This window comes from Streptopelia decaocto, assembly GCF_964273445.1.
Source record: "Streptopelia decaocto genome assembly, chromosome: 17".
NCBI classification, from domain to species: Eukaryota; Metazoa; Chordata; class Aves; order Columbiformes; family Columbidae; genus Streptopelia; species Streptopelia decaocto.
Genome location: NC_138672.1, coordinates 6002670 through 6018957, shown reverse-complemented (window position 1 = coordinate 6018957; position 16288 = coordinate 6002670). Strand labels below are relative to the sequence as shown.

Sequence of the window (16288 nt, the reverse complement as noted above, 5' to 3'; positions counted from 1 at the left end):
TCCGATCAAAACTTGATTACACTTGCAAAATATTATTCAACATATTTGCTAGCATACTGGCAAGTATGAGTGTAAATAATTAAAAGTAAACAACAGTTGTCCTTGATTTTGTGCTGTTTACTTTGCAGAATACTGAATTTTTCAAATTAACAGAGTCTTCGCGTTGTTAGTGTGAATTAACGAGATGCTACTGTAGCTGAATTTTTGTTGCGATTCCTTCCTTAGGAATTGCAATCGGAGTAATAACATCTGCTTAAAACTCCTGGGTGTAGATTTCTTCCTTGTTAATGATCTCTTCACTAATGATTTAGTACCTCTTGAGAGCTTAGTTTCCAATCTTGAGATTGTAATATGGGAAAATAGAATTACCTGTCATTCTTGCTCTCCAGGGTTATCTTGTTGTACTGCAGCCATGCACATTCCCCCTTAGCTGTGGCACTTTCTTGTTCTTTCTTTCAGTTTTCAGTTGAAGAAGAAAACTGAGAGAAGCAACAAGACCAACTGTTCCTCTCAAACAGAGGCAGAATATGCGTCTGACATTAAGACATGTAAATTTGCTATTGATATCCCAGTTACTTTCTCTTCCGAGATGGCTGATATCTTACATATTTTTATGTGCTAACTGCACGCAAATACTCCTTTAAATAGCTGCATTTTTTGCCTCCCGCTGAAAAAGTGGCTGTGTGGTTATTTTGAAGTGAAAAAAGTCTGGGGAACTTATTGGATCCTTACTGAGAATGCAGCCTAAGAGTCGGGATTTATTCTAATAATAGTAATATACCTTCTGTGAGCAAGACTGCAGGTAAACTATTTGCTTTGCACAGGTAAAGAAGCAGCTCGTAGTGACCCAGCTGAGCGTGCAGAAAACTGACTCAACGAGCGTGTATCTGACATGTTCGTCCTTTATTTGTCCGCTCCGTATAGTCCTTTTTGTTCAGAAATGGAGCAGAGTTTACAGAAAGCAAATTTTATCCAGAATACAGAGAAGGCAGTTAGGACAATGTCCTGAAATGTGTGCTTGGAGCTTGGGTTTGTCTGATTTCCTTGCCCTCCTTTTCCCTCCTCTGAAATCTGTACCTGCCAGGTTGTCTTTGGGTTGTTGAGTTATAAACCTGGCAGGTGCTCAGGATTGGAACAAAAGCTTTTCAGGCACTGATAAAAATGATAAACCACTATTTAGATATACAACTCACGGTAGGTAAATAGTGAAAAAGCATTTATCTTCTTCAATAATAGCCATTTTTGAGTATCATGAATGGTTTCCAGATCCATATTAGGCTTCAGAAGCGGGCAGTCCTGTTCAGCAAATTTGTATTTCTTTCATGTTTTCCTCAGAACACAGGTACCCACATAGTTGTAGAAACACAAACTTAAAATTTACACTGTAAGCTTACTATGTTCTTGTTTTAATTTAGGAAAATAAAGAAGCTGAATACGAAAAGCTGATCCTTGCTTTAAGAAAGGAACAGAATATTTATTCTACACTAGTGAAGACCTTCAAAGAATCGGATAGGTAAGTATGTTTTCTGTTTTGGTGGATAATGTGAACTCAAAGGGCAAAAGTCAGAAGTTGTGAAAAAGGGTGCAGCTTAACTGGAGTGCTGATCATTTTGTAACAGGCAATTGTTCAGTTCCAGCAGGACAGGGAACTGCTGGAGAGAGTCCAGCGCAGGGCAGCAAAGATGCTGAAGGGAGTGGAGCATCTCCCGTGTGACGAAAGGCTGAGGGAGCTGGGGCTCTGGAGCTGGACAAGAGGAGACTGAGGGGTGACTCATTAATGTTTACAGATATATAAAGGGTGAGTGTCAGGAGGATGGAGCCAGGCTCTTCTCAGTGACAACCAATGATAGGACAAGGGGTAATGGGTTCAAACTGGAACACAAGAGGTTCCACTTAAATTTGAGAAGCAACTTCTTCTCAGTGAGGGTGGCAGAGCCTGGCCCAGGCTGCCCAGGGGGGTTGTGGAGTCTCCTTCTGTGCAGACATTCCAACCCGCCTGGACACCTTCCTGTGTAACCTCATCTGGGTGTTCCTGCTCCATGGGGGGATTGCACTGGATGAGCTTTCCAGGTCCCTTCCAACCCCTGACATTCTGTCATTCTGTGATCTTTCAAATGAGGAAAATTATAACTGTAGTTACCATCATTAGTCTAACAGGATCTTTACAATTAATTCTGTGGGATCAGGAGCAGGATCATTAGTTCTGTTTTTGTGATGTGGAGTAACAGGATGCACAGAGCGATGCGTGTTCATGCAGGGGATGCACAATGATTCAACGGCAGAGCTGGGAGTTGGGGGCAGGTCTTCTCATTTCTCCTCCTCGTAGTTTTGTGGGCTGAGATGTGCTGTAAATCTCACCAAGGAAACCTTGTACCCCCAAAGTTCTGGGGAGCTGATAAACCAGCCCCGCAGATAAATTCAGCGTCCTCATTTGTGTAATTGCCATCAGCAGTGACACGGATTTTAGGCAAACATCTGTTTTCTTGCTGACATATCTTCTTTTAGGCGTTATTTATTTTAAGCAACCTGGGTGGTTGTTTTTCAAAATAAGCTACCGGATGTCAGGACCATGACAGTTCTTGTCTCTCCAAGCAGGGAATCAATGCTTTTTCTTTTGGAACCTTTAACTCATGAAAAGGAGAAAATGTGCTTACTTAGCTTCTAGCAATGTGCTGGTTTGTATTTATTTTCAATGTTTTTCTGAGCATTTAAGAGCTTTTCCTTCAAAGATGCTCTTGAGTGAGGGAGAATTGGTTAAAGCAATAAACACACCAGCACACTTGTCACAAGTCAGACTGCGAGTCTTTTCATACGTGTTGTCTTTTAATTAATGCATTTCTACAATACACTGTTATTCTCACACGAGCATGATGTGCTGTATGTTCTGTAGAGCCTCCTGCATTTAGTGCAGTGGATTGGAAATTCTACAGCAGCTTCTTTTGTCTTAAAACAGCGAGGTTCTGAATGAAATCAATGTGAAAATAAAGAATGTGAGTTCAGTAATACCTTGTTATTTATTTGTTATTAAATTAAGTTTGGTTCATTTTAGTATAATTTCAGTTTTTAGTGTTCTTAAGTCTTTTTGTGGGCTGATCGGAACAGTCTGGTTGATGTTGTTGATGGGCGTGGGGACGATCTGGCAAGGGACAGCCAGAGGGACAGTGACTGATGCTAAAGGAGGAGCTTCGGTGGCCACCTTAGAAGAAACCTACTTAAAGAATTAATTCATGTTGACAAATTATCATTTGTAAGTTTTGATATTTACACCCCATTGAGATAATTGAGCCAATTTAGACCTTAAAAGGTCTTTTTACGGACTGTTGGATAAACGGAGAAATAAAACAGTTAGTTGTGTCTGGATCATATTTTCAATGAAACACAATCTAAAAAAATCTTATAGAGTGTAGTTCTGTAGCAAGGGAACAGGGGTTCCATGGTCACTCTATAATGGAATCACAGAGCCATCAGTATGATAAAAGTGATATTTTTTCTGACATACTTTTCAGAAGTTAGTAATTTTGGTTTTCTTAAAAAGGAATTACACAGAAGTTGGCTGGTAGAATATATTTGTCGTGTTTAAACTGACTTACAAGCAGCACCGCTCAAAACAGCAAGAAAAGGATGCGTATGTAAAGGTTTGGTCTCATCTTTCTCTGTAGGGATTTATTTATTCTTATACATCAAATGATGTGACTGTGTGATGAAAACCAGCAGTGGCTGATGTGCAATGGGCCCTTTGTGGAAGCCTGGATGCCAAAAAGATGTGGAGGTGCACAACAAAATGTTTCAAATTGATTCCTGAAGTTTCTTTTTCTCCTTTTCTTTAGTCTAAACAGCTTGCAAACGGAACTAAACAACATTTTCATGTTGCGGAAACAACTAGAAGAGGACGTTTTAGCTAATCGGAATCTGCAGAAGGTCTTAGAAGATCAGATTAAGGACATTAAAAACCGCCAAGGTGTGTATATACATGTGCAGCCCATCCCTTTTCTTGAGGTCTTATTATTTTGTAATTCAGAAATAGTAAAGCTTTTAAATGTAACTTACCTTCTAGCTCTTTTTGTTGTACTTCTTTGGAGGTGTTTTTAGTATATACTTAGATATAGAAAAGAATAATATAAGTGCATGTTCTTAAATATAGTTTACTGCGTATGTACAGATGTATCTGTTTTATTCCATAGGGAATACATAAATAACAATAAAGCCTGTTCGCTTAGCCCTTTAAACTTAGATTTTCAATTGTAGCATCGCTCCCTTGACAGCCATGGTAAGTGAGGAACGAGAAGCTGCTGCCAGTTCAGAGTTTCCAGCCCCAAAAGTGCAGGGATGACAAACACCCAGGACAGGCCAAAGGGTCCCGAGGGTATCCTGAAAATCAGTAATGATTTCTGAAGCTTTGGGTCCTCGCAGCAGCCGTGGGATCAGTGTCAGAGCTGGGAGTAGGATTTGGATGTCTCTTCTTTGTCCTAATTTATATATGCCTTCTCCCTATCTAATATTTATAGAATTAGCTGTCATCTGTATCGTAAATGAACAGGTGTTTATTGAAACATAACAAATAATTCCTGCAGTTATAAATGAAATAAATAAGTAGCTATTTTCAATTAAATTAATGCAATCTTTTGACCCAAAAGCAAAAGAAATTCAATAACTTCGTCTAACCCGGCTTTTCGCCTTGAGACCATGATTTCATGTTCATAAAAATATACTTAAAACAGAATAACTATTCATGCCTTACTTATCCTTCCTAAAAATTATTTCTAATTGTAATGCTAAATATGCAAATTATAATTCAGAATTACGTTCACAACTCATGCTGATAACCACGGAAAATGCAGCCACAGAAAATACAGCATGTCTGCGTGTCAGAAGAACAAAGAAATATGAGGACAAAATTTGTTCAATTAACCAGAGAGCTTATTTTGGGGGATGAAACATTTGAACTGGCCTCCCACAGACTTATTAGTAGGTTCTTATTCAAAAAGTCCTGTCTTTGCATTTTATGCTGTTTTCTCCTGCAAACAGAGTTCCTGAAATAATTCCTGTCCTTGGTTATTTTGACAGATGAAACGCAATCGTTCTGTGGAGATCAAACATCTTATATGAGTATCTGTTTAGGAGAACAAGACCATTTAAGCCTACAGATAGACCATCTATCTCTTGAAGAGCTTAAGAAAAAGGTATTGATCTTTTTTATTATTCACCCTTTGTAACGAATTAATTCTGCTTCACTTATAGTTTGTGCCTCTCTCAAAAAGGTTTGTGTAGGTACAGTTGGGTAGTTCTGAAAGGATTTGAAGTTCTCATCTCTGTGGTTTGTGATCCACCTTTTATGAACTATTTAGTCTTTGTTCCACCACATGAGCTTCAGAATCAGCTGGAAGATGGTTGGTTTGCTGCAAAGGTTCTGTGATCATTAGACACCTGGATTCAGGTTTCAGATTCAATACCCTATTTTAGTCATCATGAAGTATACCAACTCCAAAGAAAAGTTTTGACATTAAGTATCCTACAATGTATATTTCATGCAGTTTTATTAATCACATAGGTGGTAGTGGTGTCTATAATTTATATTTCTGTGTAGCACACTCTGTCCCAGGAGTTGCAAATCTTCATTCGTTTTCCTGCTAGTATGGATGTTACTAGTTTTGCTTGTTCTTCTTTTGGTTATTCAGGTTACTGACCTTCTCTTGCTGGTTAAGGATCTGCAGTCAATTAACCAAGAGCTTAAGAAAAAACAGCTTGGGTGTTGTTCAACAGATTCTCAAGGGAAGGAAGCACTGAAAATATTAAACCACAGTGAGGTAGGTTTTCTGTGTTAAAGTAGTGAATCCGACTCTCACATCTAATATACCTTGTGGAGTCGTTTCCATCAGTGCAGAATGAGTGTAAAACCCCCAGGGCTTAGGTTGCTAATTCCTTATAATAACTTTTTAAATTAATGATGTAAACAACTTCAAGATGTTAGCACAACAGAATCAGCTCAATGCAAGTGCTCAGTGATGTCTCAAGTTGATTTTAAGGAAACAACTTACACATTAAAATATTAATTGGGTATGTGATACATTTTTTTGCCAATTGAAAGGGGAGGAAATAGTTAATTTTACAAAGAAGGCACTATCTTATATAACATTTTAGCTATTACTGAGTGTCTGCTGTTCAAGAGTCATTCTCAGGCTGTGTCTGGTTCTGTAAGAGCTCAGTTCATATCTCTTCTGCATCTGCAGAACAACTAAGGTTCACTGAGGCCAAAAAAGAAAGAATAGCATGTTGGCTCACTTAAACATGTTTGTTTCTCGGTGTAGCACATATAAGTATATGAAGAAGTGATGGATTGCTGAGGGGTGCAAGGAGGTGATCCTGGGGGGTTCCGTTCTTTTGCCCAAAGCCAAGGCTGCTTTGAGCTGTGGGGAAGAAGAGATCTTGCAAAATCCTTCCACTGAGAAGCATTTTGGGTGCTGTGTCCCCATGTGCCTTATTATGTGTGAATGCTGGAGGATGTTCAGGAGGCTCTGGCAGGTTCTGGTGACCCTTCCAGCTTGTTATAATGTGGTTCCTTTCTTTATATTGTGCTGTGGTTTTTGCTTTCAGTTACATTGTTCTTGCGCACCACATATTGAATAGAAAGGTAAAAATATTAAAGGAATAATGATGTTGCTGGTATTTTGTGTCTTGGATTTCTGAATTAACTCCATTAAAAATCAGGCATAATTTGAATCAGTTGTGTGTAGGGATTGCCTAATTATAGACCTGGGACTGTGGCATTGATGATTTTCTGCAGGACAGTTTATTCTGCAGAATCTGGAAAAAGGGTCATGTCTTTTACTGTTTGTGCTGCAGATGCAATGGGAACAATCATCAAAAGTCACAAAATATTCTCGCTGTTCTCAATTTTAAGATGTGCTCATGTTACCTTTAATTGAAATATGTTTTAATTTATAGATCGACCTTCAGGGATGCCATGGCTTTCATTAAAATAATGAATTTACATGTTACTGTAATAGGTTTGCATGAAAAGCTTGTGGGCAATCTGTTTCAGAGTGCATGCACTTGCTATAGATTAATTATATTTAGCAATTTGCCTCATCATCCGGCAGAGGGTGCTGCCCCCCCACCGATGCTGTCGTTAATGCCCAAAGAATTTGTGTCCATTGCTAAGATGATCATGACAAGACACTAAGATGATCATGACAAGACAGTAAGATGATAATGACAAGACACTGTGCACTCCTGCGTTTGTCTCAGCATGAAAAGAACATACGGGGCTACTTAAAAAACTGTCTACGTGAAATTAGATGTAGGATGACAAAGAATGAAGCTTGTAAAATAGAAACAAACCTCAACATTCTGGTAAAATAGGGAAGTAAAATATGGTATTTTAACCTGGGCCAGAATGTTAATAGTACTATGGAGCTCAAAGGTTAAAGGATCTGTAAGTAAAGGTTTTTAGTTTAAGAAGTACCATTTTATCACTCTTGGCAATAAAGAGCTGCCAAGTTTTTGGCGTATGGATTGTGACAACAGTGTGTTTTGCATACTAATAACCATTGTCAAAAAACCCGAAGTTCTATTTTTTTTGTGCGTATTTTGGGCTAGAATTTGTTGGCAGGTAGTACCGAGATGACACTAACATATGTGCTATAAGAGGAATTTGGACAGACACAGGGAGACGTATCCTTCTCGGGTTCTTAAAATGAACCCATCTTTCTTTTTGAGCACAAATCAGACGAATCTGCACGTTGGCGCCTCTGCAGGGCGTCTCCCAAAGGTCTGACAGCCCCCAGGACTCCGCTTCTTGGCTTCGTGTTCGGAAGGGAGGGAGAAGGAGGAGAGGAAAAGGTTGTTTTTGTACTGTCCTCTGAACATCTGCTTTCTCCGAGAGAAGCGGCCTCAGTGATTTCAGCCCCCAGGGCTCCAGGGATCTTTGCAAACCAAGTGTATCAGTGGTTCATTTAGGAAAAACATTCTCAAGGTTTCCAGTCTCCAAGGAAATACTTTAAACAGGTAGCTTAGTCTTGGTAGACTATTTTTTTCCTTGCCTTAAGACACTTATTTTCTTTTAATCTTTTGTTGAACATTAGGTTGTGCTCCTTGGAGCGCAGAAAGTTTATTTTCAGCCTCTCAGACACAGAACTGTAGGACCAGGCTCAAACTGCGTCATTTATTGTCATAGTGTCCCATAACCTGCTTCTCAGGGGAGAGTTTCATTCTAAGAAGCATCACTTATTGATCCAAGTAATGGCCTGGGAAACGCAAATATTAAAAATATTGAGTCATAAAAGATGATTCTTGTGGGTGGATAAGTTCTATGTGCAATTAAGTTTAATTTTAATACACAAATGCGGTGTTTAAACACACAGGTCTCCCGGCTCCCTTCCTTGGCTTCCTACATGTTGGGATGCTCTGATCTTGTGCCCGGTAGAAACAGTCCCTGAACACTGACCAACTCTCTTGGGCCTCTTTACCTTCAAGCAGCCTTGCCCATGGGCTTTGTTTTACAAGCATCTATTGCTTCCTAAATTGTGTAGCAAGTGAAAATAAATTCTGGAAATTGGCAAATAAAATAGGCACAATTAGAACATGGCTGGAGACAGGAGGCCTTTGCCAGAAGAGGTTAAGTGATTTTTGTATTTTTTTGTAAATTCTGAGGAGAAAGGGTTAAATGAAAATGAAGGAATGTGTAAGATCAAGTTTCACTGTATTTAATATGAGTCATGCCTGGGTTTTATATTAATTGTCTTTGATCTTGTTGAAGAAATCTAATTCCGTGTTTGTTACTTTGTATTACAGGCTTTTTTTATTTCTCTTTTAAGACATGTCACTGACTTATTTATGCATGTTTCATCTCACAGTATTTTTTTTGTGCTACATTTTCACATCATTCCATACTTTGTGTAGTGTCTTGAAATAACAGAGGAGCCTGTGATGGAGACTGAAGATGGTGACAATGACAGGAAGAAACAGAACAGTCCATTTTCTGAGAGGGTCAGCCAGGTAGGACTCCAATCTGGGTACATTATGTTTCAGTGCTCTTTTCTCTGCATGCCTTTAAACATTTTCTTAGAACATGAAGTCTTTTGCAAACAAAGCATACTTCTCTTGGTATCTGATTTTGCTTTCAACTAATTGTTGTCCTAAAGAGTTTCTGAAAGCTTTTTCCTCTATTTTTCTGCTGCTAGGGTTTTGCAGTCATGATAGCTTTCATTCTGGTCCTTATTTGCTTTTGTTCAAGTGCTCATAATCTTCCTTAATGGAGATGACAGAAAATCCCTGGAAATGGTGTTTCTTTACATACACACGCTTTGATCTTCAACCTCCATTGCAGTCAGGCCTATAACACAAATTGTATAAGGTTTGCTTGCTGCTATGATTGAGGAAAAAAATACTGTAGATCCTTCTTCAGGGTTGAAATACTTGATGTTTTGGTAACTTGTTGACCACATTTTCATACACACAAAGATCTGCTGTCCTCTTATTCTGTCATTCAAAATAGATGTAATATAAAGCATCCTGGAATCATAAAATAACTCGTGTTGCAAGGGACCTTAGAAGATCGTGCAGTGTAATTAAAGTTGAACCTTTCAGGAGTGTCTGACATGCCAGAGGCTGTGCTGCCATCCAGAGACCTGGACAGGCTGGAGAGTTGGGTGGGGAAAAATTTAATGAAATATAACAAGGGCAAGCGTAGAGTCTTGAATCTGGGTAGGAACAACCCCAGGTTCCAGTATAAGTTGGGAGTGAGCTGTTGGGGAGCAGTGAAAAGGGACCTGGGGGTCCTGGTGGACAGCAGGGTGACCATGAGCCAGCACTGGGCCCTTGTGGCCAGGAAGCCAATGGGACCTGGGGTGGGTTAGAAGGGGGTGGTCAGTAGGTCAGAGAGGTTCTCCTGCCCCTCTGCTCTGCTCTGGTGAGACCACACCTGGAATCTTGTGTCCAGTTGTGGCCCCTCAGTTCCAGCAGGACAGGGAACTGCTGGAGAGAGTCCAGCGCAGGGCAACAAAGATGATGAAGAACATCACCCTTATGAGGAAAGGCTGAGGGAGCTGGGGCTCTGGAGCTGGAGAAGAGGAGATTGAGGGGTGACCTCATTAATGTTTACAGATAACTAAAGGGGCAGTGTCAGGAGGATGGAGCCAGGCTCTTCTCAGTGACAACCAATGATAGGACGAGGGGTAATGGGTTCAAACTGGAACACGAGAGGTTCCACTTAAATTTGAGAAGAAACTTCTTCTCAGTGAGGGTGGCAAAGCCTGGCCCAGGCTGCCCAGGGAGGTTGTGGAGTGTCCTTCTGTGCAGACATTCCAACCCGCCTGGACACCTTCCTGTGTAACCTCATCTGGGTGTTCCTGCTCCGGCGGGGGAACTGCACTGGATGAGCTTTTGAGGTCCCTTCCAATCCCGAACATTCTGTGACTCTGTGTAAATCATAACATGCCAAAATATAACATGAAATGTGGCATATTGGTTAGTAATTTTGAAGAATAATGATGTTCTGTTCTTTGAAATCTGTAATTTCTGTGTTTCTCTGTGTACTAGGTATGCCTTCAGGTATCTTTGGATTTTCCTTGTGAGGTGGATAAACAGGTAAGTGATGTATTGTAAAGGTTCTCTTGACTCTTTAACACCTTTATTTCTTGCTGCTGATGGAAACCAGATCCAAATGGGCCCAGTATGGATTCTCATGTAATTTAATCAAGAGACTTTCACTGATTTTAAATAGAGGTTGAAATACTGTCAAGAACCTGTGTAGAAATTTCCTAGGACATGTCCATGGTGTTACATACAAAAAAAAGGCAGTTTGTAAATACTTCAAGTTGCTTCTTGTCCTGGCCATCAGGGCTCCCGTCTGGAGATTACAGGAAAGAATTTAGTACTGTAAAGACAGGTGATTCAAAGGTGAACTAATAAAAAGGTTCACTGCAATCTACAGGCTACATTCTAGAAGTTTCATAACTCTTCATAGATAATGACCTTCAGGGAAATCTACTTACTACTTACTAAACAACTGATCACTATGAATTAATCATATGAAATAGATGTTAATCAGTTTTGCTATTAATAAATAGTAAGTGAAATGTCTATGGATGCTTCTTAATGTAGATAAAGAGCATCAGGAATTACAAAACCCGATTACAAAAAGATTACAGCCCTGAATTTAATAGAACATTAAATACCTGTGTAATAAGAAAATGTTTCCCATTTTTTTGCAGATAACTCCATCGGGCTATTCAGAGAGTTTCTGCAAAGATAGACACTATAGGAGTCCAAATAAGCCTCAGTTTGAACATGATACAAATGGGAAACACTTTGACAGAACAGGAATGAGTGAACATGAAACAGAAGAGAACTTGCTCACATCTCCTTTAAGAGAAAATAGAACATCTGTACTGGAATCTACGTAAGTATGAGGGATATGCTCTGCTTTTGACAGTATTTCTATTTAAGAAGAGAAGAAAGTAATTTTGCTAAAGTGAATTTAGATAATAGCACTGTCTAATTTACCTGAGAGATTGGCAAGGCGCCTTCAGAGCCATTTTAGTCTATCATGCAATTAAGTAATTAGGAAACATACTATCAGTAGAAATCCTTATGAAAAACCCATTACAAGGAAAAAACCTCTCCAAAGTTACTGGTATACGGAGCTTTACTGTAGGGGCTTTTTGCAGGGTGGGCCTAGTCCCTCCAAAAGGCATAAATGGGCTTAGTTGTCAAAGCACTAGTTAGTGGTGAATGAGGAGATACTACCCTCTGAGGAGATGAATAGATAACATTGTTTTATTTGTTAACTTTTCTCACAAGTCTGCTAATGAGTGATTCCAGCATCATCATCTTTACCATTCTAGTGTGTGATCTTTTCAATGTTCAAGTAAAAATGACCGGATTGACTGGTGATGAGCCTGTACTTTGCATAACTGAATTCTCACTCGTGACACTAGGTACCAAAGACATAAAAGCCTAGTTAGCTTCTGCCATTTCAAATGCTAGCTGTACAAATGCAGTTGTCTTAAATGCTGGTTTATATGCTTAGTGGCACAAACAGCTCTGTAGAATTCAAAGGCTTTCTTATTCTTTAAATGCCTCTTATTTAGCTTAAGTTTCTCTTAAAACATTGCGCTCCAAACTGTTGGCCATGGATCAGTCATTATCTGGGGTAGTTTGATGGTCTGAAGTGAGCTGGTTTCACAGAATCCCAGAATGTCAGGGATTGGAAGGGACCTGGAAAGCTCATCCAGTGCAATCCCCCCATGGAGCAGGAACACCCAGATGAGGTTACACAGGAAGGTGTCCAGGCGGGTTTGAATGTCTCTGGAGTAGGAGACTTCACAACCTCCCTGGGCAGCCTGGGCCAGTGTTCTGTCACCCTCACTGAGAAGAAGTTTCTTCTCAAATTTAAGTGGAACCTCTTGTGTTCCAGTTTGAACCCCTTACCCCTCGTCCTATCATTGGTTGTCACCGAGAAGAGCCTGGCTCCATCCTCCTGACACTCACCCTTTAGATATCTGTAAACATGAATGAGGTCACCCCTCAATCTCCTCTTGTCCAGCTCCAGAGCCCCAGCTCCCTCAGCCTTTCCTCACACAGGAGATGCTCCACTCCCTTCAGCATCTTGGTTGCCCTGCGCTGGACTCTCTCCAGCAGTTCCCTGTCCTGCTGGAACTCAGGGGCCACAACTGGACACAATATTCCAGGTGTGGTCTCCCCAGGGCAGAGCAGAGGGGCAGGAGAACCTCTCTGACCTACTGACCACCCCCTGCTAACCCACCCCAGGTACCATTGGCTTCCTGGCCACAAGGGCCCAGTGCTGGCTCATGGTCATCCTGCTGTCCACCAGGACCCCCAGGTCCCTTTCCCCTACGCTGCTCTCTAACAGGTCATTCCCCAACTTATACTGGAACCTGGTTTTGCAGGCTTTGGGCTGCTTTCTCAGTTTCCTTCTTCCCTGTTAAATTAGAAATACATGAAGGGATAGATTTTTCAGAAAAACCCAACATCTAGAGTCTCCTATGTTTCTGGTACCATTTTATTAAGGTAGTTAAATAAGAGGGTAAACTCTATTAATTTATCTTATGTTGCTATGTAATGTTTGCAATTGATGGAGTGACCAGACCTTTAGTATCTGTTCACAAGTGGGGAGAGGGGTGGTAGAGCATATATGGTCATAAATATGAGAACAGCATTGGTGAGATAATTTATGATATAACTTCATGTTGTGAAAAGGTTTCAAACATTCTGTTCATTAGTGAGTAATTCATTAATGAGTAAAATGGAATCTCCTGGGAATTTCAAGTCAAGACACTGCAAAAGAGTTTCTTAGAATGTGTTCGTGTTTGCTTAAATAAAGATCAAAATTCATGCCTTTTCTTTCTTCTGAGTATAGCAGACAAGAACAAATGAAAATTGTAAATGAACTGTTAGATCATCTGAACACAACCGAGGAAGAATGTTCAAGTGAAGATATAGAGAAAAAGGATGAAAAAGATCTCAGGCAAATGATTATTCAACTAAGAGCTGAACTCAAACATTTCAAGCAGGTCAATAAATTCTTAAAGCAGCAAGTAGAATTGAAATCAACTTTTGATGGGAAAGAGAAGCTTTATCTGGATGCAGTGCCGCAGATTAATAAGGATATAGAGTTGTTGAAAGTGGAATTGAAAGATGCAACTACACAAACAATGACTTTAGAGAGTAATGTCATGAGATTCAAACATGAAGGCAAAAAAGGAGCCTCAGAAGAAAAGCCAAAATATTCAAGATTAAATGCAGAAAGAGAACATCAGCAAGAAAATGTGTACAAGGAGGGTGAACAGCATGAAAGACTTTTCTATAAAAGGAGAGCAAATGAAGTAAGTTTATTTAAAATTCTTTTTTGGGTACTTGGGGAATACATGTATAAAAGAGAAAAATACGTTTCATTTCTAATATTAAATCTTGCTCTTGTGTAATTTTTACAATTAGAAAAAGAGATGTAAACCAAATATATTTTAGATAATTGTTCTTAATGTTCAGAGCTTTTCATCGCATACTTCAGTGTGCTTTAGAACATTAATTAATTGAATTTCAATCCTCACCGGGACTGGATACTAGTAAATGTTATAGCTTTTGGAAAAAGAGATTGTTTCTAACATAATGGTCTGATTATGTAGTACCTTATATCTCTGCATAGATGTTCATAAAGTTCAGAACCAGAGTCTTCTGAACTGAAAGCTTATTAAGTCTAAATGGCAAACGAGCTCTACAGAACTGAAGATTTGCATGAAGTCTGAGAGCAGGCGGGTGAAGAGTCAACGGCAGATTTCAACAACTTCGAATCTTAATTCTGTGCTTTTATTAACATCTTATCATTGTGTCTTGCTTTTCGAGAATATGACCAGTCGTGCTCCATAAAACTGGGGCTCAGCTCTTGGTTATTGGTTGGAACCTCAGTGCACAGAATCCCTTTTGTGAGTACAGACATAGTTTGCTTTTGCCAGATAAGTTTTCAAACCGTTTGTTTGCACATGGTCTGTGATCCCAACCAAAGAGGTGGGAGAACAAGTGTCTGCTAAAGGCTTCATCTGTATTGTTTTAGTAGCAGCTAGAGAAGTGAAGTTGAAAACTCTTTGAAGATCTTCCCTCTTGCAGACAAGGAGAGTATTGCTTTTGATTTTTTGCACTGCTAATAGAGAACGTTGTGGCACCTTCTGCAAAGAGCGGCTTCCATGACTTCAGTGATCAAGAGATTTCTGTGAGCTGGCAATTGGGAACAACTCTTTTTTTATTCTGGCTTGTTCCTGTTGGCTTCAGTTTTCTGAAGGAAGGAGCTTGTAAACCAGGAGATGTTGATAAGCCTTTGTTCTGTACAGGCATAAACATTTTGTATAGTTCGGGTTTTTATGGAAAAGATTTTGGTATGTATGGTTGGTCCCTGGCAAGCGCCCTGGAAAATTCATGCCTGTCTTAGCCATAGGTTCTGATACCCTTGAAAAATTAAAACCTAAGTAACTCAAAAAAATTTTGTCTTGTTTCACAGAATCCCAGAATGTCAGGGGTTGGAAGGGACCTGGAAAGCTCATCCAGTGCAATCCCCCCATGGAGCAGGAACACCCAGATGAGGTTACACAGGAAGGTGTCCAGGCGGGTTGGAATGTCTGCACAGAAGGAGACTCCACAACCCCCCTGGGCAGCCTGGGCCAGGCTCTGCACCCTCACTGAGAAGAAGTTTCTTCTCAAATTTAAGTGGAACCTTTTGTGTTCCAGTTTGTACCCATTACCCCTTGTCCTATCATTGGTTGTCACCGAGAAGAGCCTGGCTCCGTTCTCCTGACACTCACCCTTTATATATATGGCTTTGATTCAGCGCTTTTCAGATTCCTCTCTGGTTTAATCAGTTGTAACCTCAGTGCAATCCCCGAGTCCATTGTGTTAAATGCATCTTGTTCACACTAATGCGGTGTATCTTCTGCTTCTGAATGGCTTTTATAAATAATTTTGCATATCCAGCTGGACTGGACTTTGGGCAATCTGGGTGACATATATGTCTGGACAACAACCCTCAGACAGCTGGAAATTGTTCGACGTTATTAGTGCAGTTTAGTAAAACTAGCAGGAAGTTCATCCCGCCTGGATTTATTTTTCAGCCTCCAAATTATATTGTATTCATGTATGTACAAAAGGAATTGAGTATGTCATTAGGAAAATGGAACTTGCTTTTTATTATTTTAAATTGTGTAAGGAGTATAATTGCTATGAAATGAATGTGGAAAGGTATTTCAGAATACACTGGGTGGTAAAAGAAATTACGGGACTTATGACGCTAGTGGAGCAAATGAACAGCAAAAAAAACCTAACTGAATCTATCTGAACATGCCATTATTGATTTTTGTTATTACACACAATTCCATAACTCTCATCAGCATATAGCATGTTTAATCTTTTTGGCGATAGCACTATTTTATGCTCTGTGGTTTAAACAGGGACACGTTTATTTTATGCAGTCGTCAAAAGGTGAGAGGCTAAAATAGAATGACTAAAGGAATTTAACTTCTCCCCCCAACTCCAATGATAGGATGTCTGTTACAGCAGGAAATATAGCATACAGCAGTATACAGCATACAGGAAATATACCATACAGCAGTACTGGGGCCTATATTATTCAATATATTCATCAGTGATTTGGACGAGGGCATAGAGTGTCCTATCAGCAAATTTGCTGATGACGCGAAGCCGGGAGGAGTGGCTGACACTGGAAGCTGTGCTGCCATCAGAGACCTGGACAGGCTGGAGAGTTGGGCAGGGAAAAATGTAATGA

At 39.9% G+C, this 16288-nt stretch overlaps 1 protein-coding gene across 2 annotated transcripts in view; it reads left to right on the top strand.

Moving 5' to 3' along the window:
• Nucleotides 1–16288, top strand: part of CDK5RAP2 (CDK5 regulatory subunit associated protein 2) — a 71572-nt gene that overhangs the window by 26989 nt on the left and 28295 nt on the right. For both annotated transcript variants that reach the window (XM_082068097.1, XM_082068098.1), the window contains 8 exons: nt 1416–1513; nt 3828–3958; nt 5065–5180; nt 5676–5804; nt 8899–8994; nt 10537–10584; nt 11211–11398; nt 13379–13844. In XM_082068097.1, the coding sequence (XP_081924223.1) occupies nt 1416–1513; nt 3828–3958; nt 5065–5180; nt 5676–5804; nt 8899–8994; nt 10537–10584; nt 11211–11398; nt 13379–13844 (1272 nt within the window). The remainder of the gene's footprint in view (nt 1–1415; nt 1514–3827; nt 3959–5064; nt 5181–5675; nt 5805–8898; nt 8995–10536; nt 10585–11210; nt 11399–13378; nt 13845–16288) is intronic.